Here is a 26,057-nt window from a genome sequence, read left to right on the forward strand (position 1 = left end):
CGTAATCACTCATAAGTATGCCATAAAAACATTTTCGTTAATGAAACCTTGTTCACGCCGGGATATGACGTAAATTACGTCACTTACAACTCCGTGACGAAATACGCGTCATCCATTTTACTTATTTGAAACGGAAGTTAGTGAGAATTCCTCGTGCGTTTCTGGCTTTGCCCATGTCAAGTTTAGTTCGTGCCTCGCGATCACATGATTTCATTTCCATGGTAACCTTTTCTATAGCACAAGGATTTTAAGCATTTTTGCATTTTTGGGTCCGCTTAATGTATGTTCCGCGTGAAACAAGGTCTCATTGATTTTTTTCGATGGAAATGTTATACAGAGGCATACTTATGAGTAATTATATTACATATGGTAAAGCGAATGGCGATTATTATCGGAAAAGGAAAAGAGAAGCCGATGTAGAGGCTTATAAATCCAGTAAATTCATCGTGATTAAATCATTTATATTTCAATATAATTAAAGCAAGTGTGTAAAGAATACTTGTTCCTAATTTACTTTAATTGGGGGCGCCGTATACACATTTTGAACGAGGCGCCACAAACCCTCGGTACGCCACTGAGCGTGCCAATTTAGGAATTTTTCAGGCCCCCTCAACTGAAAAATCCTGGATACGGGCCTGCGCGCAAATGGAAACCCGCGGTAATGGGGAAAAACTAAGCATTGTAACCCGGCCACCTGAATTAAAGGCTTTAAAAGTCGCTCGATGACTTAGGCCCAGGGTGGTGCCTTGGGTATTAGCCTAGCTGATTATTATTATTATTATCTGCGCAAACAGTGAATGGGTAAAATGAGAAAACTGCGAAAACGAAGAGATGCGCAAATAAGAAAACCGCGCAAATTGGAACTTTGCAAATTGGAGCCCGCGAAAATGGGAACTCCGCATACGGACCCAATTCTATGCAAAATGTGGCCACTCTATAGAAATTTGAAACCCACCTTGTACCTATACTCCTAACAAAGACGTAAAATCCTTTCTGGCCAGTAAGATGATACTTTCTTTTTGGTGCGGAATCTTTTATTTATGTCGCACTGTGACAAAATGCGTCAAACAGTACTTTTATTTTTTCTTAATTTACAGAATGCACCTTTATTTGAAGATATTCATCTTATGTCAAAATTAACCTATACTTGGTTAAATAGGTAAGTGTGATTTCCCTTTTTTATTTTTCAGTTAAATTTTAGTCTATTACGCTTTAAGTTTTATATTTTAATGTTTTAAAATTTTCTTTTTTAAAAGAGTGTATTTTAAAACACGTAGACAAAAGATCTCACAAAAATTATGAATAATTAAGGAGCAAAAATGGTCGAAACCATTATTTGGCCGCTGAGGATAGAGAAATAAATAATTTCCAGCAAAATAACTGTACTCCTCAAAGCGTCTGCCCTTGTTTAACTATTAATTAATTCATGCAAATTCTACTTTAAAATAAAAAACTTCATTTCAATCACACAACCAAAGTAGTTTTTAATAATCTTTTGTGAAAATATAAAAATGTTTTTATATGTATGAAACAAATACTGTCGTGTAAGCTCTCAGTGATTTTTTTAAGTACAGTCTGTCTGAAAAGTTTGTTCGTCCTATAATTTAAAAATTTAAATGGGGATAATTTATTTTCTAGAAATGGTAGTAACAAAGTTCCTAGCTTGTTGAAAAGAACAGAAAAGCCCTACAATACACATATTTTGACATAAGGAAACGTATAGGTTTTGACCTATTTTCGTCTAAACTTTTTAAAAAGGGGAATAGTAATAGGAGAGAATACGCATTTAACTAATTGGCGCAGCACGCAATACTAACATGTAAAGAAGGTTGTTTCGTCGTTGCACTTTTATTCATCGACTTCTTAATATGTTAGTATTGCGTGCTGCGCCAATTAGTTAAATGCGTATTCTCTCCTAATATTTAAAAGGACGTAGCTCGCGAACTATTGGTTGAAATTAAAAAATTCAAACACTTTTCCTATTTAAATCGACCCAGAGGAATATGAAAATGACAGTTAAAAATCAAATTTCTAAGCGGCAAAAAAAGTAACTATTCCAAATTTTGGAAAGTTTAGACGAAAGTAGGTCAAAACCTATACGTTTCCTTATGTCAAAATGTGTGAATTGTAGGGCTTTTCGGTTCTTTTCAACAAGCTAGGAACTTTGTTACTACCATTTCTAGAAAATAAATTATCCCCATTTAAATTTTTAAATTATAGGACGAACAAACTTTTCAGACAGACTGTACATTTCGGAAAACAAATAGTGCCATGCAAAGAAATCGTTCTATAATCACCAACCTTTCTAATCGACAATTGACACCCGGCGAAACTTTGCTACTAGAAAAGGGTCTTAACTTCAAACCAACACAAACCAATCCCAATATCAATGATATCTATGCTACAACTGAAAATTTCTTACGCACTTCAAAACAATCCGATCAAGATAAACAGGAAATAAGGAGTCTAATCAAAAATTCGTTCAAACACGAGAAACAAGTGAAAAACTTAACTCCATCAAATCTAAACAAAATTTAAAGAACACCTCTCAAATTCTTTAAAGAAAATAAGGACATTATTGTTTTAGAAGGGGATAAAGGGAAAAAAGTAGTTGTTATGGAGAGACTTGATTATGATCACAAGATGGCTGAGTCTCTAGATAAGAACAATTACTTAAAGCTAAAAAATGACTGTACTCAGGACATTGACAGGAAACTTAGGATTATTATAAATCAAGCGGTGAAATCAAAAGAAATTACGGAAAAGGAGAGATTAAGATTCGAATCATTTGGCTTGCTGGCCTCGTTTTATGGATGATATATTTTTTGTATGGAAAGTAGACTTGGATTCTTTAACGACTTTTCACAATGATTTAAATAATTTACATAACTCTATTCAATTCATATCTGATAACCCAATTGCGGATAAATTAAAAATTAAAAATCAGTTAATTGAATCAGATTATCCAAAAACACTTATAGAAACCATATTTGACAAAAACTTAATCAGTATGCCTCCTGATATGATTAGTAAACCTAAAGAGGAGGTTTTAGTTTTACCCTATATACCTAAAACCACAGAGAAACTTAAACGTATTTTGAAAAATTATAAAATAAACTTAGTATCAAAAACCACTAATATACTAAAAAATCTAATTTCTCGTTTAAAACCTAAAATAGAAGATTCCGCCATTCGAGGCGTTATTTATGAAATCCCTTGCTCATGTGGAAAAACGTATATTGGTGAAACAAAATGTTCCATTTTAGACAGGATTCGTGAACATAAATCCTGCGTGGCTAAGGGCGATATGAATAACGGAATTTCAAAACATATTTGGTCTACGTTAAATCACTCTATTAAATGGGATGATTACCAAATTTTAAAACGTGAAACCAATTGGTACAAAAGAATATTCAATGAAGGATTGTATATTCGTAAACTAGGTAATTTAAATTTAGATAAAGGATGTCAGGAAGTAACTAATTGGGGTAATATTTTGATTTAAAAATAAATTATATTTATATTTTAATAATTCACACTGACTTACATATACTTTGGATTTATCTGTTACATTGATTCTATTACACACGTAAATTGTTAAAATCAGAAAAACTTTTGTTTATTTTTTAACACTTCTGCTCGCGTGATATTAGAACTTGAATATGGCGCGTGGTAAAATTTTAAATCAAATTAAAACTAACGAACGACTGAAGAAGAGCCTCGGCTCGAAACGTCTTGTATAAAATAAGTTTTATCTTCTAATACCATGCCGTTTTCTCTGGATTAAACATAATTTCTACTAATATTCACCATGGTAAATAATAAGTTAAATATATAAAAAAAAAGTGTTTTGCGCTAGTGCCTGAGTGAAAGTTTGGTTGTTAATTTTGGTAAGGAAAGGTACCTTACAGCCATATGGTCCAAAACAGTGGAGTCACTGATTTTCTAGCTCCGGGTATTTATGTACGGTAAATCTTTGAAGCCGTTTTCGATTTCACCCGTAATGGCGGGCCACTTTGTGTAGTATCGGTCCCCCGCAATTCTTCGTGGGTGCCTGAGCGAAATGTTGATATTTTGGGGCCATCTTCGAAATTCCTCATTAGATTAAAGGCGCTTCAATAGAAAGGAAATGCACATTTATCCCGATCTTGATGACTGTTTGGGCCCTGAAAGTGGGCCGTTAATACGAACCCTTAGATTCTCAGAAACCACTGTGGCGAGAAATAAGCTACGTTCGCACGTTAGCGGGAGAAAATGGTTTAAATCGGTTTAAAAGATTGAGCCCAGTTGGTTTTCCCAACTCCTTAGAAACGTTTTGATTCGATTGGAATCGATAACAAAGCAAAGTGTGAACGCGGCTACATAAACGATAGGAAAATATATGGTCAAATGAAATCTTTCTTGCTTGCTTAGCGTGTTTCGGACGTTAAGTTTCCCTTAAATTTGGCTCCTAAGTTCTCAGCAGCGCTTAGGTGACAAGTATGAACATGAATTTATTCATTTTACCCATGAATATAGAACTGTACCTTATCTGTATGGTGCTATCCCGATCCGGTAGAAGGCAGGGCTTACGAAGCTATGCCGCTACTACGTCAAATTGTTTAGCCAATTAAAAGATAGAGGAAATGCCGGACATCTCCATACAAGAGTAGGGGTTCAAAAATCAAATGGCTCTGCCGAACGACGAACTGTGTTGCAATTCGGAGACTTTTTAATAATTTTAGTGTTTGTACTCTACTATGAATTTTTCATATGATTGTTAGTAAGTTTCCAGGTTTGATTTAAGACTACTTTCATAATTTTCCCTTAATTATTTCACTCGTAATCTACTTTTCAAGTCGACGAAAATTTTAAGGCGAGGAAATGAATTCCCCGCCTTTGGGACCTGTATTTGTGCTAGGCCTCGGTTTTCATGTTTGGAATTTAAAAATCATTGCGCTATCATTGAAAAAGGCTGGTTCGTTACGCGTTTGCACCTATAGTGGGGTTTTAACTGTGAAATGAATTGGATATTAGGGCATTAAATGTTGTTTATGCTTTGTCTCTCACAGATGAAGAACATTATCTTATTTCCTATTTTTTCTTTGTAACCCAATTGGCAGTAAAAGAAATATTTACTATATTCAGAATTAACCGGGCTGTTCATTGCTTGAATGAAGAAGCTGCTTTTTTTTAAAGCAGAGCAAAGAAAAGATTGAAAATTAGATTAAACTTTGATTATCAGAGAGATAAGTGGGTGCGTCTACCGATAAGGGGCACCTGCGGGCGGGGGAAACGGGCCCCTATAGGGGCCCCATTTTGCGGCAATATTCGGCGGGGTCAAAAGGTTAGATGATTTACGATGTTAGGTCAATAGGTTATCTGCCCCTATGGCGGTGTGGACAATAAATAAGGGTGAAACAGGCCCCTGTAGGGGCCCCCATTTTGCGTACATTTTCGGCGGGTCAAAAGGTTAGGTCAATAGGTTAGATGATTTACGATGTTATACCACCTCATAAAACCTAGGTGGTAACCCCCCATTGTGGGTTAATAGGTTATCTGCCCCTATGCCGGTATGGACAACGATGTTATGCAAACAGCTATAAACCGTTTAATAGGGTGAAACGGGCCCCTGTAGGGGCCCCCATTTTGCGGCAATATTCGGCAGGTCAATAGGTTAGATGATTTACGATGTTACCCTGGGTCAATAGGTTATCTGCCCCTATGGCGGTGTGGACAACGATGTTATGCAAACAGCCTGCCCGTCATAGTTAATATCTGGAGGCACACCATTTTAGGTCAAAAGGTTAGCTGATTTACGAGGTTAGATGATTTACGATGTTATAACCCATAAAACCCAGGTGTTAACCCATTTTAGGTCAATAGGTTATCTGCCCCTATTCGGCAGGCGGTGTGGACTGACACGATGTTATGCAAACAGCCATTAAATAGTTTCCGTCATAGTGAATGTCTGGCACCTGTCTTTCGAGTTGGTAATAAATAGTTCAATGGGTTTTCGCCGACAAACACTTTCAAACACTTTCGGGCCCCTAAGGGTTGTAAAAGGGTACCGTAAAATAGCGGGTGGTCATCGGTAAAAGTGTTTTGGAAAAAAAGAGCAGAGTGTATACAAATTATAAGGTTTTATTATTGCTCCCAATCGCTAGAAATTGGCTTTTTTTTCCCATTCACTATAAATCGCAGCAGTTTGCCAGAATTAGTTTTATCTCTCCGAAATAATTAATGTACCCAAAATTGGACCGCCAGTTTATTATTCTTTTTAGGGGGATCTCTATGGGCGTTTAACATTACAATAAAGCTAAAAGGTCCAGTTTGGGGTACATTTGGTCCGAAATGGGGTACATAGGGGCGAAAATGGTGACTTTGGTCGTTTTTAGGGTACATTTGGTCCATTTGGGTCCATTTTTGGGTACATCCGAATTGCAATTGGAAAAACGAAGAGCCGTAATTTGTTCCACCCATCCCTAAACTCCTTAAATTTATTGCTATAATTTATTTATCGCTGGCGAACCCTAGAATATAATTAATAAGGACAAGTTATTTAAATTTAATTTAGAACTTTTGTTTACATGATTACGACTAATCCGATATGATATATAATCCGTTTAAATCGTAATTTATCTATATAATTGTAATTAATTCGACATTTTAAAGGGTTGAAACGAACTACCTTCTGCAACTTGTATAAATAATTTAATTAAAAGTTCTAACTCACGTATTTGTAGTGTCTAGCCGCAGTATCGTCTGACATACGAGGGACAGCGACTTCCCACCCCACCACACCCCACAGTCGCATTCGAATCTTCTTTAACTAAGAACTCTCTGCATAATTAATTTTTATAAAGTAAAAAAATAACCTTATTAATAGTTAATTAATAAGATATATAAATAATTATGCTTTATATGCTTTACGTAATGTGTTTACTTCTATATTAAGCTATTTTAAATACCATTATTGGGCTCAAGTACATACCATAAATATAATATAGCAAATTTGAGGGTGTGTATTGACAATACAAATACCAAAACAGTAAAAAAAATAACCTTGTTTAGCGTTTTTCGATTAGAAATTTATTATCAATGATCGTTATATAGTGATATACCATTTCTTATCTTGATAAGTTTACAGATAGAGGTAACCATTATTACGTTACAATGCGGTTTTTGTTATGGAACCAATGACAATAAGCTTTAAAATTTGCTTATCTTTGAAAAAAGTCTCTTATTTCCAAGAACTATCTTATCGTGTGTAGATGCTCTAGAATTTTTAAAGAGGAAATGGCTGTGCGATATAATATTATTTTGGCGTATTTCAATAGGTTTTGCTATAAAATGTTCAACGGCCGGTCTCCGTCACGCAACGCCAACTTCACTAATAAAAGTTGGCAGTACTTTTTTATTTCCTCTTGACCATCGAAATCTCATATGTATCTAGAATGCTGCCGCCTACGGCCGAGCTTGTCGCCAGTTCGTTTTGAACCTTCAGCCAATGAGAGGCCGTAGAGTGGTTCCACCAAGGAGGATAATAATTCTCCTTGGTAAATATAATAAAATATAAACTTACTTTTTTTTCTCTTTGACGGTACAAAGGGATACAATATTTCCATCAACGCGACTTCCCACCCCACCACACCCCACAGTCGCATTCGAATCTTCTTTAACTAAGAACTCTCTGCATAATTAATTTTTATAAAGTAAAAAATAACCTTATTAATAGTTAATTAATAAGCTATATAAATAATTATGCTTTATATGCTTTACGTAATGTGTTTACTTCTATATTAAGCTATTTTAAATACCATTATTGTCTCAAGTACATACCATAAATATAATATAGCAAATTTGAGTGTGTGTATTGACAATATAAATACCAAAACAGTAAAAAAAAATAACCTTGTTTAGCGTTTTACGATTAGAAATTTATTATCAATGATCGTTATATAGTGATATACCATTTCTTATCTTGATAAGTTTACAGATAGATGTAACCATTATTACGTTACAATGCGGTTTTTATTATGGAACCAATGACAATAAGCTTTAAAATTTGCTTATCTTTGAAAAAAGTCTCTTATTTCCAAGAACTTGTATAATTATCTAGAATGTACTAGAGCTATTAGATATTTTGGATGAAAGGCGATCTAAAATTTATGCTTGTTTACTTAATTATTTCATTTAACCTCATTTTGGGTATGATCATTCTAGTACAAACATTGATCATAATCGATATCCTGAAACAATCATCAAATTGATAATATTATAATTTTAATGATTAATTAATCGCTTGTTTTATTTTTTATTACCTTAAGACATTTTCTCGTTATTTAATAAATTAATTGTACATTATTTATCGTTATTTAGTTTTTCGTTGAGCAAAGTTTTTTGTCTATGATTATTTGATAAAAAACGTCTCTTATTCACAAGAACTTGTATATTTATCGAGAATGTACTAGCGCTATTAGATATTTTGGAGGAAAGGCGATCTAAAATTTATGTCTATTTACTTAATTATTCCATTTCACTCTAGCCTTAACCCAACCAGTGTTTATTCTTTATATTTAAATAAAGCATATGATGTTTTTTATATTGACAATATTCCGATTAAACAGAAGCGAAGATATAAGAAAAGGTTTTTATTGGAATATCCATTTCAGAAGACCAACGTCAGTGAATGAATTGGGCTAAATTTGGAATGATGTAATGAATAAGGGAATTATACATAACATAAAACTGAATTGTTGGAAGATACAGGGTTATATCAAATGAAGGTGCTGAATAAGTAAACGTTATCTGAAACACTTAACTTGGAAGAAAATCAAAATAGGGCTGATATTATTTCTACCCTCAGAACCCACATTTTATACTTTATATACGGAGATCCCTCAAAAATCGAGAACAGTTTATGAATAGACTCGGTTCGAGTAAAACATATGTGTTTGTCTTCTTCGAATATAATCCAAATGGGTGGAAACAAATATATTCAGTGTCCAAGTTGCGAGAAACGAATACGTGGCTATAGATTAAGAACCCATAAATGTAAACGTACATCGTGTACAACATGCAATAAATCGTTTAAATCACAACTGAGTCGGCATATTAGACGGTGCAGTCTAAGCCCTCACAAAGTAAACTTGGGTAAAGTAGAAGCGGAAATTGATAAACAACGAGTCCGCGCAGAAGCCGTTGCTCGATCGGGACTACCATCGCATCTTTTTGGAAATTTGACAAGTGCTTGGGTGGAACAAATGAAAACCCCTAAACGAATAAACAAAGATATAGAACTTAGACCATGGCAGAAAAGTTTATTGGAACATTTAATTCTCTCAGACAGAAAAATAATATTTGTAATAGGAAAAGATGGAAATGAAGGAAAATCGTGGATGTTAAATTACTTGAAATCCCGTAAGCCCGACTTTGTACATTGTCAGCAAGTGACAGTTTCGGGGAGTGAAATGCTTTTTCAATTGAAAAAAGTTTGCTCTGGTGTGAACCACTTTTTCTTTAACACCTTGAGAAGTATAAAAATATGCGACGAACACTTGGCAGTATTTGAAAGTTTAAAAGATGGTGAAATTGTTAGTACGAAATATAATTGTGTGAGTATAAATATTAGTACTCCAAATGTAGTTTGTGTTTTTGGAAATTATATGCCTGAATCTTACGGTTTAAGTTCTGATAGAATTGTACGATTTTATATAAAAAATAATTATTTATGTAAAAATTAATTATGAAATATGTATAGTAGAAATGTTAATATAAAATTTGCATAATTGAGGACGTGTGAATATAAAAATAGTAAACTTAAGGTTGTTTGTGTTTAATTCCCGATTTTTTTGGTATATGTTCATATTATAGCCGTCCTCAGGTTATCTATATAAAAACAAATGGTTGTACAAAAAAATGAAAAGAAAGAATAATAAAATTGTTGATTTCAACCAGAAAAGGTATGTCGGTCAAATGTTTGAGTTTTCTTAAATTTATTTCATATACATTTCTACATGTTTTTATTTCACTGTAATAAAGTCTCTAACACTTATGAATAGATAATTGTATAATTGATTTACAAGTTATTAGAGTTAGAAATTTAGTCTTAGCAATTGTTTTTTCACGCTTTATTTAAGTCAAGCAATAACATTTTTAAAAATGAAAGCTGTTAAACGAAATAAAATAAGCATTTCTGAACTTTTTATATTAATTATGTTTTATTATTTATAACGATATGGATTTCAATACATTTGAAGAAGCGAGTAAACTCAGCTTATCAGACTTGGGCAAAGTGGTTTTTAATTGATGGTGTTATATAATAAAATATACTTCAGCTTTTGAATAAGATTTTTTTCTATCCAACCGATATCCTTTATATAAAAGCTGAAGTAATTTATCCATTCAATTCAACAAGCATTAAAAAACCCGGTTCAAGTCAGAATAGCTGTGCAAAGTACTAATAACGTAGAAAATGTTTTTGGGGGTTCCATTGACCTGATGAAAAATTTTCATAAGATAAAGTTACTGGACTGATGGAAGCTTCAGTGTTTTCAGAGCGAAGTCTTAATTGCATATTCTAAGTTTTTTTAAAAACAAGTTTATTTCTAAAAATGAAAAGGACATGTTTTATCGGGGGCAAACTTTTTCCGTGCGAATGGAGAAATGATAATTAAAGAGTTAGCTATTTACGATACGGAAACGGAGAAGCATAACGTCTGGACCTTTAAACCACCATATCCATATTCCAGTCTTACGGAAGACGATAAATGGCATTGTAGATGGTTGTATTGGAACATTTGTGATCTCCGTTGGGACGACGGACAGGAAGACTACAACAGCCTAGGAGCCATCGCGAATTATATAAAAGAACAAGGGTTAAAGTTTTTTTTTTGGAAAGGTTTAGTAAAGGCCAAAGTTTTATCGGATTTCATAGGAGTTAACGTCAAGAACGTCGAGGATTTAGACTGTCCTACCATTCTTTGTATAAGTGCTCCTAAACATTGTCATTTTCACCGTGACCCTAATAATTTCGCCGTTGTGAAATCTCACAAAATCGCTGTGTGGTACCGAAAAATCGTGTGTAAGAAAATATAAGTCGTTTTAAGATTATTTTTGCTACTTTTTCATCACATTGGTTTTACGTTATGTCTGTTTTCTAAAATTACGTTTCTTAAATAGCGTAACGTATTAAAGTTGAATAAAGAGTTTTTCATTTTATTTTAATTTTAGTGTTTTTATAATATCTTTCTGACTACATGTGTATTGTTTAACTTCTTTCATTTTTAAAAATGAAATTGCTTGATTTAAATAAAGCGTGAAAATTATTAGTTTCGAAATGATATTTACAAATCTTATCCAATCTAAAGTCCATCGTTCGGGTATTAGTAAGTATTTCATACAAACTAACTTAATTCAGTATTTTTAGAAGTGAAGAGAAAACACATTGTAAAAAACCAAATGAAAAGAGGCTTTAAACGGTTTTAAAAATCTTAATATATATATTTAAAAAATCCAACGTTTCGGCAGTGTAGCATATGAAAGTATTAAGTTTCAAAAAGTGCATTTAAATTGAAGTGCGGCCTATTTTGGGATTCCCCTTGTTCCTCCTTCTTTCATCTCAGCATGTTTCCCCTTTTATCATGGTTTCTCTCCAAAAAATAGCCAAAAATCTTAAATCAGTAGGTCTCGATCCTATTTATCACCCACCGCCCAAATTGTCAGCTTTATTATGTAATAACAAAGAACCAACAAGGCCATCATTTATAAAATCTCCCGTGTTTGTGGTGATTATTACATGGGGGGGGGGGGCAATGCCGTAGCCCATTTCATCAAAGGCGTAAAGAGCCCCAAAATTATAAACAACCCGTACAATAATTCTCCCCCTTAGCGAACACCTTCGTGTTTTTGGTGCCATAATGCTAGATGGGACTCAATAGACATACTAGCTCAACCCAAAATTACATAAAACTCATTTCAATGTACGCGAATCCATCGAAATTTAAAAAAAAAATCTGCGCAATGTTTAAACCGTGACGATGGTTCCCTTTAACGTAGCCACGTTTTCTCCACTTTTTAAAACGTGTTTATGGTCCTCACCCTCTCTCACACACACACACACAACAAACCAATTCCTCCTCTCGCAGAATCCACCATTCCGACATAAAAGCCTCGAGCGCGAACGAAGATATCGAGCCCATATAACACTTCGACGGGGTCGACTCGCCTTTGAGAAAAAACGCTCGCGGCTAAAGAACAGTAGCCCCCACTATATGTATGCATAAATATTTTTTCGTCCCAAAGTTTTACCATCGTACTGTCAGACTTGTGAAAATCCCATGAAGAAGGAGGAACAGTTCCTCCGAAACGTTCGATTTTTTAAATAAATATATTGTGAATTTTAAAAACGGTTAAAGTCTCTTTTCACTAAGTATTTTTAAATATTTTAATATCGGAATTGTATTTCATTGCGTTAAAAGTAGAGTTTAGATGTATAGTCGTTTTAAGAAATACTCGTGATATAGGTTCAAGTGCCAAGCATATTTAAGTACTACAATGATATTAAAATAAAGTTACTTTAACAACGAATATTCTATGACGTCAAAACACACAAATCCATGTTTCAAAGTCAAATTAACCGCGCAAAACACTTAAATCTATGTTTTCATTTGATTTTTAAATTAACCGCGACGCGCCCCCAGACCGCGCCCCCCCGAGAAATCCGCGCCCCAGACCGCGTCCCCCCAGGGGAAATCAGCGCACGCGCGCAAGACGGCGAGGTGGGGAGGGCTTCGTATATCAACATATTGTGTTCAGGCCAACTTGTTCACTATGCTATATTGTTTTACTAGTCACTATATAATGTCTGAGTTTTACGCGCACTGTGATTTTCGCAACTAACCATTAATATATTAGCATCTCTGTATAATGTATATAAACAAGGTATTTCACAAGGCGTCGGTTAACGCCTTGCAGTTACATAAACATCGCTGCAAAATATCGCGCTAATCATTCAATCAATCAGCTAAACCACATATCGTGATGACTACATGTAAGTCGTTCCGGCTTCGTAGGTATGTCTCTTAAATAAATAACTAAATAAATAAATAAATCTAACCGTCATAAAAACATTTGTAACTACACATAGGGCACTTTCATTACTTGAAACTTCAGATTAGTTAGATTGTCTCGCTAATAATCCACTGAATATTTTAGTATCCCGTTTTTGTGAATAATTCCAAGCCGAGTTAGTTTTTGTTTGAAGTTACGAGCAGACCTGTTTCAATAAAGTATTAAAACGGAATTTATTTTTCCTGTGTGACAGAGAAAAGATTCGTTCATACCAAAAAAGGTAACGTCGTCCATCGTAAGTTAATGCGAACTTGCCCTATTGTCGAAAACGTATACCGTTAAATTGTTAAAGCTTTTAAAAGTTGGTTTCCGCTAGGGCAAAAAGGACATACCGGCGACGTCGACGCAAATACTTCCCGGAGCTCATCGGTTCTCCCCTTTCGATAATAACTCGTGGAGGTTTAAGATAATAATATGTAATGACTAAAGTGGCTAAACGCTAATAGTAAGTTTTGACTAACGTAGTTTAATGATAATAGTAAGTAATGACTAAACGCAATATTTAACCATGGTTAATTTAAACTAGTAAATAGTAATTAATATACTATAGAGACAGATACTTCATGGTTTAAAATAAACTTTTATTAAAAAGAATATTGGGGAAGCTTTTTCGAGCCCACTCGTTCCTTTTCAACCCAGATAGAAATGGCTAAAAAATCCAAATACAAACAGATAGAACGCGGTCTGGGGCGCGGATTTCTCGGGGGGGCGCGGTCTGGGGGCGCGTCGCGGTTAATTTAAAAATCAAATGAAAACATAGATTTAAGTGTTTTGCGCGGTTAATTTGACTTTGAAACATGGATTTGTGTGTTTTGACGTCATAGAATATTCGTTGTTAAAGTAACTTTATTTTAATATCATTGTAGTACTTAAATATGCTTGGCACTTGAACCTATATCACGAGTATTTCTTAAAACGACTATACATCTAAACTCTACTTTTAACGCAATGAAATACAATTCCGATATTCAAATATTTAAAAATACTTAGTGAAAAGAGACTTTAACCGTTTTTAAAATTCACAATATATTTATTTAAAAAATCGAACGTTTCGGAGGAACTGTTCCTCCTTCTTCATGGGATTTTCACAAGTCTGACAGTACGATGGTAAAACTTTGGGACGAAAAAATATTTATGCATACATATAGTGGGGGCTACTGTTCTTTAGCCGCGAGCGTTTTTTCTCAAAGGCGAGTCGACCCCGTCGAAGTGTTATATGGGCTCGATATCTTCGTTCGCGCTCGAGGCTTTTATGTCGGAATGGTGGATTCTGCGAGAGGAGGAATTGGTTTGTTGTGTGTGTGTGTGTGAGAGAGGGTGAGGACCATAAACACGTTTTAAAAAGTGGAGAAAACGTGGCTACGTTAAAGGGAACCATCGTCACGGTTTAAACATTGCGCAGATTTTTTTTTTTAAATTTCGATGGATTCGCGTACATTGAAATGAGTTTTATGTAATTTTGGGTTGAGCTAGTATGTCTATTGAGTCCCATCTAGCATTATGGCACCAAAAACACGAAGGTGTTCGCTAAGGGGGAGAATTATTGTACGGGTTGTTTATAATTTTGGGGCTCTTTACGCCTTTGATGAAATGGGCTACGGCATTGCCCCCCCCCCCCCCATGTAATAATCACCACAAACACGGGAGATTTTATAAATGATGGCCTTGTTGGTTCTTTGTTATTACATAATAAAGCTGACAATTTGGGCGGTGGGTGATAAATAGGATCGAGACCTACTGATTTAAGATTTTTGGCTATTTTTTGGAGAGAAACCATGATAAAAGGGGAAACATGCTGAGATGAAAGAAGGAGGAACAAGGGGAATCCCAAAATAGGCCGCACTTCAATTTAAATGCACTTTTTGAAACTTAATACTTTCATATGCTACACTGCCGAAACGTTGGATTTTTTAAATATATATATTAAGATTTTTAAAACCGTTTAAAGCCTCTTTTCATTTGGTTTTTTACAATGTGTTTTCTCTTCACTTCTAAAAATACTGAATTAAGTTAGTTTGTATGAAATACTTACTAATACCCGAACGATGGACTTTAGATTGGATAAGATTTGTAAATATCATTTCGAAACTAATAATTTTCACGCTTTATTTAAATCAAGCAATTTCATTTTTAAAAATGAAAGAAGTTAAACAATACACATGTAGTCAGAAAGATATTATAAAAACACTAAAATTAAAATAAAATGAAAAACTCTTTATTCAACTTTAATACGTTACGCTATTTAAGAAACGTAATTTTAGAAAACAGACATAACGTAAAACCAATGTGATGAAAAAGTAGCAAAAATAATCTTAAAACGACTTATATTTTCTTACACACGATTTTTCGGTACCACACAGCGATTTTGTGAGATTTCACAACGGCGAAATTATTAGGGTCACGGTGAAAATGACAATGTTTAGGAGCACTTATACAAAGAATGGTAGGACAGTCTAAATCCTCGACGTTCTTGACGTTAACTCCTATGAAATCCGATAAAACTTTGGCCTTTACTAAACCTTTCCAAAAAAAAAACTTTAACCCTTGTTCTTTTATATAATTCGCGATGGCTCCTAGGCTGTTGTAGTCTTCCTGTCCGTCGTCCCAACGGAGATCACAAATTGTCCAATACAACCATCTACAATGCCATTTATCGTCTTCCGTAAGACTGGAATATGGATATGGTGGTTTAAAGGTCCAGACGTTATGCTTCTCCGTTTCCGTATCGTAAATAGCTAACTCTTTAATTATCATTTCTCCATTCGCACGGAAAAAGTTTGCCCCCGATAAAACATGTCCTTTTCATTTTTAGAAATAAACTTGTTTTTAAAAAAACTTAGAATATGCAATTAAGACTTCGCTCTGAAAACACTGAAGCTTCCATCAGTCCAGTAACTTTATCTTATGAAAATTTTTCATCAGGTCAATGGAACCCCCAAAAACATTTTCTACGTTATTAGTACTTTGCACAGCTATTCTGACTTGAACCGGGTTTTTTAATGCTTGTTGAATTGAATGGATAAATTACTTCAGCTTTTATATAAAGGATATCGGTTGGATAGAAAAAAATCTTATTCAAAAGCTGAAGTATATTTTATTATATAACACCATCAATTAAAAACCACTTTGCCCAAGTCTGATAAGCTGAGTTTACTCGCTTCTTCAAATGTATTGAAATCCATATCGTTATAAATAATAAAACATAATTAATATAAAAAGTTCAGAAATGCTTATTTTATTTCGTTTAACAGCTTTCATTTTTAAAAATGTTATTGCTTGACTTAAATAAAGCGTGAAAAAACAATTGCTAAGACTAAATTTCTAACTCTAATAACTTGTAAATCAATTATACAATTATCTATTCATAAGTGTTAGAGACTTTATTACAGTGAAATAAAAACATGTAGAAATGTATATGAAATAAATTTAAGAAAACTCAAACATTTGACCGACATACCTTTTCTGGTTGAAATCAACAATTTTATTATTCTTTCTTTTCATTTTTTTGTACAACCATTTGTTTTTATATAGATAACCTGAGGACGGCTATAATATGAACATATACCAAAAAAATCGGGAATTAAACACAAACAACCTTAAGTTTACTATTTTTATATTCACACGTCCTCAATTATGCAAATTTTATATTAACATTTCTACTATACATATTTCATAATTAATTTTTACATAAATAATTATTTTTTATATAAAATCGTACAATTCTATCAGAACTTAAACCGTAAGATTCAGGCATATAATTTCCAAAAACACAAACTACATTTGGAGTACTAATATTTATACTCACACAATTATATTTCGTACTAACAATTTCACCATCTTTTAAACTTTCAAATACTGCCAAGTGTTCGTCGCATATTTTTATACTTCTCAAGGTGTTAAAGAAAAAGTGGTTCACACCAGAGCAAACTTTTTTCAATTGAAAAAGCATTTCACTCCCCGAAACTGTCACTTGCTGACAATGTACAAAGTCGGGCTTACGGGATTTCAAGTAATTTAACATCCACGATTTTCCTTCATTTCCATCTTTTCCTATTACAAATATTATTTTTCTGTCTGAGAGAATTAAATGTTCCAATAAACTTTTCTGCCATGGTCTAAGTTCTATATCTTTGTTTATTCGTTTAGGGGTTTTCATTTGTTCCACCCAAGCACTTGTCAAATTTCCAAAAAGATGCGATGGTAGTCCCGATCGAGCAACGGCTTCTGCGCGGACTCGTTATTTATCAATTTCCGCTTCTACTTTACCCAAGTTTACTTTGTGAGGGCTTAGACTGCACCGTCTAATATGCCGACTCAGTTGTGATTTAAACGATTTATTGCATGTTGTACACGATGTACGTTTACATTTATGGGTTCTTAATCTATAGCCACGTATTCGTTTCTCGCAACTTGGACACTGAATATATTTGTTTCGACCCATTTGGATTATATTCGAAGAAGACAAACACATATGTTTTACTCGAACCGAGTCTATTCATAAACTGTTCTCGATTTTTGAGGGATCTCCGTATATAAAGTATAAAATGTGGGTTCTGAGGGTAGAAATAATATCAGCCCTATTTTGATTTTCTTCCAAGTTAAGTGTTTCAGATAACGTTTACTTATTCAGCACCTTCATTTGATATAACCCTGTATCTTCCAACAATTCAGTTTTATGTTATGTATAATTCCCTTATTCATTACATCATTCCAAATTTAGCCCAATTCATTCACTGACGTTGGTCTTCTGAAATGGATATTCCAATAAAAACCTTTTCTTATATCTTCGCTTCTGTTTAATCGGAATATTGTCAATATAAAAAACATCATATGCTTTATTTAAATATAAAGAATAAACACTGGTTGGGTTAAGGCTAGAGTGAAATGGAATAATTAAGTAAATAGACATAAATTTTAGATCGCCTTTCCTCCAAAATATCTAATAGCGCTAGTACATTCTCGATAAATATACAAGTTCTTGTGAATAAGAGACGTTTTTTATCAAATAATCATAGACAAAAAACTTTGCTCAACGAAAAATTAATAACGATAAATAATGTACAATTAATTTATTAAATAACGAGAAAATGTCTTAAGGTAATAAAAAATAAAACAAGCGATTAATTAATCATTAAAATTATAATATTATCAATTTGATGATTGTTTCAGGATATCGATTATGATCAATGTTTGTACTAGAATGATCATACCCAAAATGAGGTTAAATGAAATAATTAAGTAAACAAGCATAAATTTTAGATCGCCTTTCATCCAAAATATCTAATAGCTCTAGTACATTCTAGATAATTATACAAGTTCTTGGAAATAAGAGACTTTTTTCAAAGATAAGCAAATTTTAAAGCTTATTGTCATTGGTTCCATAATAAAAACCGCATTGTAACGTAATAATGGTTACATCTATCTGTAAACTTATCAAGATAAGAAATGGTATATCACTATATAACGATCATTGATAATAAATTTCTAATCGTAAAACGCTAAACAAGGTTATTTTTTTTACTGTTTTGGTATTTATATTGTCAATACACACACTCAAATTTGCTATATTATATTTATGGTATGTACTTGAGACAATAATGGTATTTAAAATAGCTTAATATAGAAGTAAACACATTACGTAAAGCATATAAAGCATAATTATTTATATAGCTTATTAATTAACTATTAATAAGGTTATTTTTTACTTTATAAAAATTAATTATGCAGAGAGTTCTTAGTTAAAGAAGATTCGAATGCGACTGTGGGGTGTGGTGGGGTGGGAAGTCGCGTTGATGGAAATATTGTATCCCTTTGTACCGTCAAAGAGAAAAAAAAGTAAGTTTATATTTTATTATATTTACCAAGGAGAATTATTATCCTCCTTGGTGGAACCACTCTACGGCCTCTCATTGGCTGAAGGTTCAAAACGAACTGGCGACAAGCTCGGCCGTAGGCGGCAGCATTCTAGATACATATGAGATTTCGATGGTCAAGAGGAAATAAAAAAGTACTGCCAACTTTTATTAGTGAAGTTGGCGTTGCGTGACGGAGACCGGCCGTTGAACATTTTATAGCAAAACCTATTGAAATACGCCAAAATAATATTATATCGCACAGCCATTTCCTCTTTAAAAATTCTAGAGCATCTACACACGATAAGATAGTTCTTGGAAATAAGAGACTTTTTTCAAAGATAAGCAAATTTTAAAGCTTATTGTCATTGGTTCCATAACAAAAACCGCATTGTAACGTAATAATGGTTACCTCTATCTGTAAACTTATCAAGATAAGAAATGGTATATCACTATATAACGATCATTGATAATAAATTTCTAATCGAAAAACGCTAAACAAGGTTATTTTTTTTACTGTTTTGGTATTTATATTGTCAATACACACCCTCAAATTTGCTATATTATATTTATGGTATGTACTTGAGCCCAATAATGGTATTTAAAATAGCTTAATATAGAAGTAAACACATTACGTAAAGCATATAAAGCATAATTATTTATATATCTTATTAATTAACTATTAATAAGGTTATTTTTTTACTTTATAAAAATTAATTATGCAGAGAGTTCTTAGTTAAAGAAGATTCGAATGCGACTGTGGGGTGTGGTGGGGTGGGAAGTCGCTGTCCCTCGTATGTCAGACGATACTGCGGCTAGACACTACAAATATGTGAGTTAGAACTTTTAATTAAATTATTTATACAAGTTGCAGAAGGTAGTTCGTTTCAACCCTTTAAAATGTCGAATTAATTACAATTATATAGATAAATTACGATTTAAACGGATTATATATCATATCGGATTAGTCGTAATCATGTAAACAAAAGTTCTAAATTAAATTTAAATAACTTGTCCTTATTAATTATATTCTAGGGTTCGCCAGCGATAAATAAATTATAGCAATAAATTTAAGGAGTTTAGGGATGGGTGGAACAAATTACGGCTCTTCGTTTTTCCAATTGCAATTCGGATGTACCCAAAAATGGACCCAAATGGACCAAATGTACCCTAAAAACGACCAAAGTCACCATTTTCGCCCCTATGTACCCCATTTCGGACCAAATGTACCCCAAACTGGACCTTTTAGCTTTATTGTAATGTTAAACGCCCATAGAGATCCCCCTAAAAAGAATAATAAACTGGCGGTCCAATTTTGGGTACATTAATTATTTCGGAGAGATAAAACTAATTCTGGCAAACTGCTGCGATTTATAGTGAATGGGAAAAAAAAGCCAATTTCTAGCGATTGGGAGCAATAATAAAACCTTATAATTTGTATACACTCTGCTCTTTTTTTCCAAAACACTTTTACCGATGACCACCCGCTATTTTACGGTACCCTTTTACAACCCTTAGGGGCCCGAAAGTGTTTGAAAGTGTTTGTCGGCGAAAACCCATTGAACTATTTATTACCAACTCGAAAGACAGGTGCCAGACATTCACTATGACGGAAACTATTTAATGGCTGTTTGCATAACATCGTGTCAGTCCACACCGCCTGCCGAATAGGGGCAGATAACCTATTGACCTAAAATGGGTTAACACCTGGGTTTTATGGGTTATAACATCGTAAATCATCTAACCTCGTAAATCAGCTAACCTTTTGACCTAAAATGGTGTGCCTCCAGATATTAACTATGACGGGCAGGCTGTTTGCATAACATCGTTGTCCACACCGCCATAGGGGCAGATAACCTATTGACCCAGGGTAACATCGTAAATCATCTAACCTATTGACCTGCCGAATATTGCCGCAAAATGGGGGCCCCTACAGGGGCCCGTTTCACCCTATTAAACGGTTTATAGCTGTTTGCATAACATCGTTGTCCATACCGGCATAGGGGCAGATAACCTATTAACCCACAATGGGGGGTTACCACCTAGGTTTTATGAGGTGGTATAACATCGTAAATCATCTAACCTATTGACCTAACCTTTTGACCCGCCGAAAATGTACGAAAAATGGGGGCCCCTACAGGGGCCTGTTTCACCCTTATTTATTGTCCACACCGCCATAGGGGCAGATAACCTATTGACCTAACATCGTAAATCATCTAACCTTTTGACCCCGCCGAATATTGCCGCAAAATGGGGCCCCTATAGGGGCCCGTTTCCCCCGCCCGCAGGTGCCCCTTATCGGTAGACGCACCCACTTATCTCTTATCAGCTCATTTTGCCTTCCATTTTAAAGTTAAAACGAGTAACGAAGCAGCCGTTTTAAATTATTGCGCAATGGTTTTTAAATTCCAAATATTAAAACCGAGGCCTAGTACAAATACAGGTCCTAAAGGCGGGGAATTCATTTCCTCGCCTTAAAATTTTCGTTGATTTCAAAAGTAGATTACGAGTGAAATAATTAAGGGAAAATTATGAAAGTAGTCTTAAATCAAACCTGGAAACTTACCAACAATCATATGAAAAATTCATAGTTGAGTACAAACACTAAAATTATTAAAAAGTCTCAGAACTGCAACACAGTTAGGAAAACAAAGTCCCGTAGGAAAAGCATTGGGGAGAAAAACCAATTTTCACGAAAATTCGTCGGCAGAGCCACTTAATTTTTGAACCCCTACTCTTCTATGGAGATGTCCGCTCCTATTGACTGAAGGCAGTATCAGTCACGTGCTTCCTCCATGGTATATCCGTCACGTGTCAGAGGGGCGGAGCTTATAGTTCCGCCTCTTTCCGACAGAGATAGAAACATATCTAGAGCGGTTCTATATTCATGGGTAAAATGAATAAATTCATGGTCTGAACGATAATTGGATACACGGGGTATGCTCTTCTTTCTCAAAAGTGAAACCCGTTTGAAATTTTCATATCTCGGCAATAATAACGGGAAAAACTACAAAAGATCATCAATATATAGAAAATGAAAATTATTCGTGGTCACAAATTCAATTTGACAAATAGGGACCGATATATTTGACCATTGAATACACATACGTCGATGCGTAACTTATACAGGGTGTTACGGATAAGAGTACCGAAACTTTCTACATGCATTCTATGGGTCTCTATGCGAAAAAAAGTCTAATAAACATGGGTCCTAAAGTGCTTCGTTTCCGAGATATGGGCTCCCAAAATACCGACACAGCCTTAAATCTGGCAAACAATAGTCTTCCTTGAACCAAATTGTTTTCATTAAACTATCAATTGTTTGTTATCCGTGAGGCGAGAAACTTTAATAACAAGTGGCAAAAGGTCATTAATGTCCTTTTGGAAGTAAAATGAGTTTGAAGACAAAGCCATTTTAATTTAGTGATACGATTTTAATTATTTAATTTAAAGATACAAATGTCATAAAAATTCTAAAGGAATGGTTTTAAAAATTGTGTAATTCGTTCTGTAGCTAATATGGCACATTGGTCTTGGAACGCTTATTGCACGGACGGGCTCAAGAAAAATGGGTTAGAAGCTCATAGATGCAACCAGCAGTAGATACCTAAAAGACTGGCGTTTGAGTCTGTAGATAGACGGCGAAGAGAAATACAAGACATCAAATGAACGTCCTGGATACGTCCCGATTAATCTGATATTTAACCATACTAAATACTGTCGGACGTCTTTAGGCTTAACGTACACTCATCCTCGGGATGTTCACTAAAAAACCGACGGACGTCTTAGTACTGGTCATCGCGACGTACTTTAGCTCGGAGAAAATCAGACATATGCTCGTCTTTTAACCTCCGAGATACGTCAATATCTCTATCTCCATGAGGTTTTCGGGACATCATACGGACATCTGTTTTATAAACAAGGTACTCCAGATATCCCCAAAGAAAAAAATCTCAAGGGTTTAAATCGGGAGATCGAGGTGGCCACGAAATAGTTCCTCCTCGTCCTATCCACCTTAAAGGAAATGTTGCATCAAGGTGATCTTGCACTGCGCGGCTGAAATGTGGTGGCGCTCCATCGTGCAAGAACCACATTTGCACTCTAGTTGCCAACGGGACGTCTTCCAATAGCTCTGGTAACGATTCCTGAAGAAATCGTAGGTATGACTTTCCATTTAACCTAGGCGGAAGAAAATATGGTCCAACTAGATAGTCTCCGACAATGCCAAACCAAACGTTGAGGCTAAAGCGCTCTTGGTGAGTTGCGACTGTAGTTCCATGTTGGTTATTTTGGCTCCATTGATGATTATTGTGCAAATTGAGTATGCCGTTCCGGGGAAAATTGGCCCTTATCGATTGTTAGGATAATACTCGCGAACTGTGGGTCATTCAGTACTCTGTCCCCAAACCACTGACAGAAGTTGGTTCGTCTAGGATAGTCGGCGTCGTTCAAGTCTTGGACTTTTTGAAGATGTAAAGGGTGAAAACGATGACCACGTAGAATTCTCCAGACCATAACATGATTAACACCCAACTGTCTTCCAACTTGGCGGGTACTTGTTCCCGGATCATCATCGAAAACTGTAAGTACCTAACATTTTAACAGAAAAATGTTAAAAAATCATAACTAAAAAGTAGTTATAAACCGAGGTAGTTAGCCGTTCTTCCACGTCCAGTGGAATGCTATGCACTCTTTCCCGAGACGGTTGAAGTTGCCCGCGCTCTCGAAGGCGCCGGTCTTAAGCTTCTAAAGTTCGCCTATTCGGTACCCTTCTTTGTGGGTATTGTTCTTCTTTCGGCTAGTCCGTACATCAATTGCATATCCGCGTATTCAGCGTTAGAAAAATGTGCCATCAATATCGCAATTGTGGTTACAAAGTAAATAAGTTTCCCAAATAAACAAATATTTTATACTGATTTATTTGAAAAAAAGTTCAAAATACAAAGTTTAAACACTGTTTTTTATGATTGGCATATAACCTGGAGAGAGATACAAATAATATTTCGACTGGTTTTACCAAATAGACTAACGATTGAATCTTTGAACTTCTGACCCAATAAACCTTCTTGGACGTGCCATATTAACCACAGAACGAAATAGACAAACTTAAAAGCATTCTTTTAGAAATCTTATGACATTTGTATCTTTAATTTTGATTATGAAAATCGTTCGTAACGACAAAATGTTTTTATTTTATTTGGAACCGTGTCAATAAGATTAAAATTTCTTTGTCTTCAAACTCATTTTACTTCTAAAAGGACATTAATGAACTTTTGCCACTTGTTATTAAAGTTTCTCGCCTCACGGATAAAAAAACAATTGATAGTTTAATGAAAACAATTTGGTCCAAGGAAGAATATTGTTTGCCAGATTTAAGGCTGTGTCCGGGTTTTTGGGGTAGTTTTTTGGGAGCCCATATCTCTGAAACGAAATACTTTAGGACCCATGTTTATTAGACATTTTTTTTCTCATAGAGACCCATAGAATGCGTATAGAAAGTTTCGGTACTCTTATCCGTAACACCCTGTATAAGGGCTTTTTTTACTGGTTATTTCGTAGTTGAACAATTTTATCGTTAGAGATTTATTCTATATTTCGGATATAAAATATTTAAAATCAATGCTTCGTACGCCCAGGGAGTACTGAACGGGAGTCGTTTTGCCAGATCTTTTAGGGTTCTCAACCAAGAAGATAGAGAATCGAGTTGGGGTGGGTTGAAGGTGGGACAAGATACGGCTTTTTGTGCCATCTACCTAATTTTTGTGGCTTTTTTGTTTATGGAGGAAGTGGCTGCTGCTGTTTTTCATTAGATAATTTAGATCCTAATTGTAAATATTTAAATTATCTTACAACTGGCAATATTCCAAGTTTCTAAGGTAAAGGGTATCATTTTTAGGATACAATACAAATTAAATCATAGTACTAAATCAATGTAAATATAATTTTGTATCATATTTCAAACCTTAAGCCTTCAATCATGGCCTTATTAAACGCATTCCCTAAAATAGAAAAAAAATTGTATACAATGATATAAAATAATTATAAGATCTGTTAAATATTATGACGTGAGGTTAGTGAACATCAATTTTAGGTGAACGCTTCGATAAAAAATAGATCTAGAAAGACTGATAAATCTAGACCACTTCCGCTTTGAAAAAAGGCACCTACCCGCGAAAATTTTATCATCAATAAATGTTTTGACGTTCAAGACCAACTGTAAAGCAATTAGATACATAAATATCTATTAAAAAATTAATTATTTTAAAATATTATCTGATTTAAATTTACATTTAACAAATTATTGAACACCATTGTTCATGTATAAACCTATTCGGTTCCGGGAAGATCACGTTGAATAGCTAAATTTTCCCTCTTTAAATGTGTGAATTAACAGAGGGAAAATTAGAATTTCAATTGCTAAGAGCTAGATTTTCATGAATTCAGGATGACTTTTTTATTTACAGAAGCCTGCCAGCGAAATTTTGGGTAGACCACGATGATTATACTGTGATCACCCCAAATAATGAAACTTATTGGGGGTGTGGCCTATCTGGACGTGAAGAAACAATCCCACGCTACAATCTAAAACAAATCCGAGTACACGTCTGGCTTTCACTATTGGGGCCAACGTTAAAATAGATCTTAAAATTAAAGCTTTGTCTAGGGGTATGATTTGGAATAAACACTAAAAGGGATTTAAAGGTTACCAACTAAAACATTTATTAATAAAATACTTAGAAAATATAATTCAACACTACCTAAAACTAAAACTACGGTGCACCTATATAATTAACTAACTAATAAAATAATACTTAAATCTAGAACAATAAACAAACCTTTTAGGCAGGCTGTACCACGCGAATATAAAAGTTACAACGCACTCTCGTTAGGCGAGATGTGCTGATTCGAATTGGGATGTTAAACTAACAATGAAGCGAAGAGGAGATATAGCTTATAGTTTTTTGCATTACGATACTCAAGTGTTCGAGATATCAAAGAGGTGGATCATACGCTACTGGTGTAACACGTTGGAGCTTTGGTCCGCTCACTCACAGGAACACAGCAGTCACACACCTAGCCTGCGGTTGACTG

At 34.5% G+C, this 26,057-nt stretch overlaps 1 protein-coding gene across 3 annotated transcripts in view; it reads left to right on the forward strand.

Moving 5' to 3' along the window:
- Positions 1–26,057, forward strand: part of LOC149930869 (ATP-binding cassette sub-family C member 1-like) — a 47,012-nt gene that overhangs the window by 16,953 nt on the left and 4,002 nt on the right. For 2 of the 3 annotated variants that reach the window (XM_090158804.1, XM_090158803.1), the window contains exon 6: positions 1,098–1,159. In XM_090158804.1, coding sequence (XP_090014930.1) covers positions 1,098–1,159 — 62 coding nt within the window. Of the gene's footprint in view, positions 1–1,097; positions 1,160–23,398; positions 23,548–26,057 lie in introns of all 3 variants that reach the window. The other variant, XR_016473898.1, reaches the window with a different exon arrangement.

This window comes from Leiobunum rupestre, chromosome 9 (genome assembly GCF_980474605.1).
Source record: "Leiobunum rupestre chromosome 9, qqLeiRupe1.1.hap1, whole genome shotgun sequence".
Lineage (NCBI taxonomy): Eukaryota > Metazoa > Arthropoda > Arachnida > Opiliones > Sclerosomatidae > Leiobunum > Leiobunum rupestre.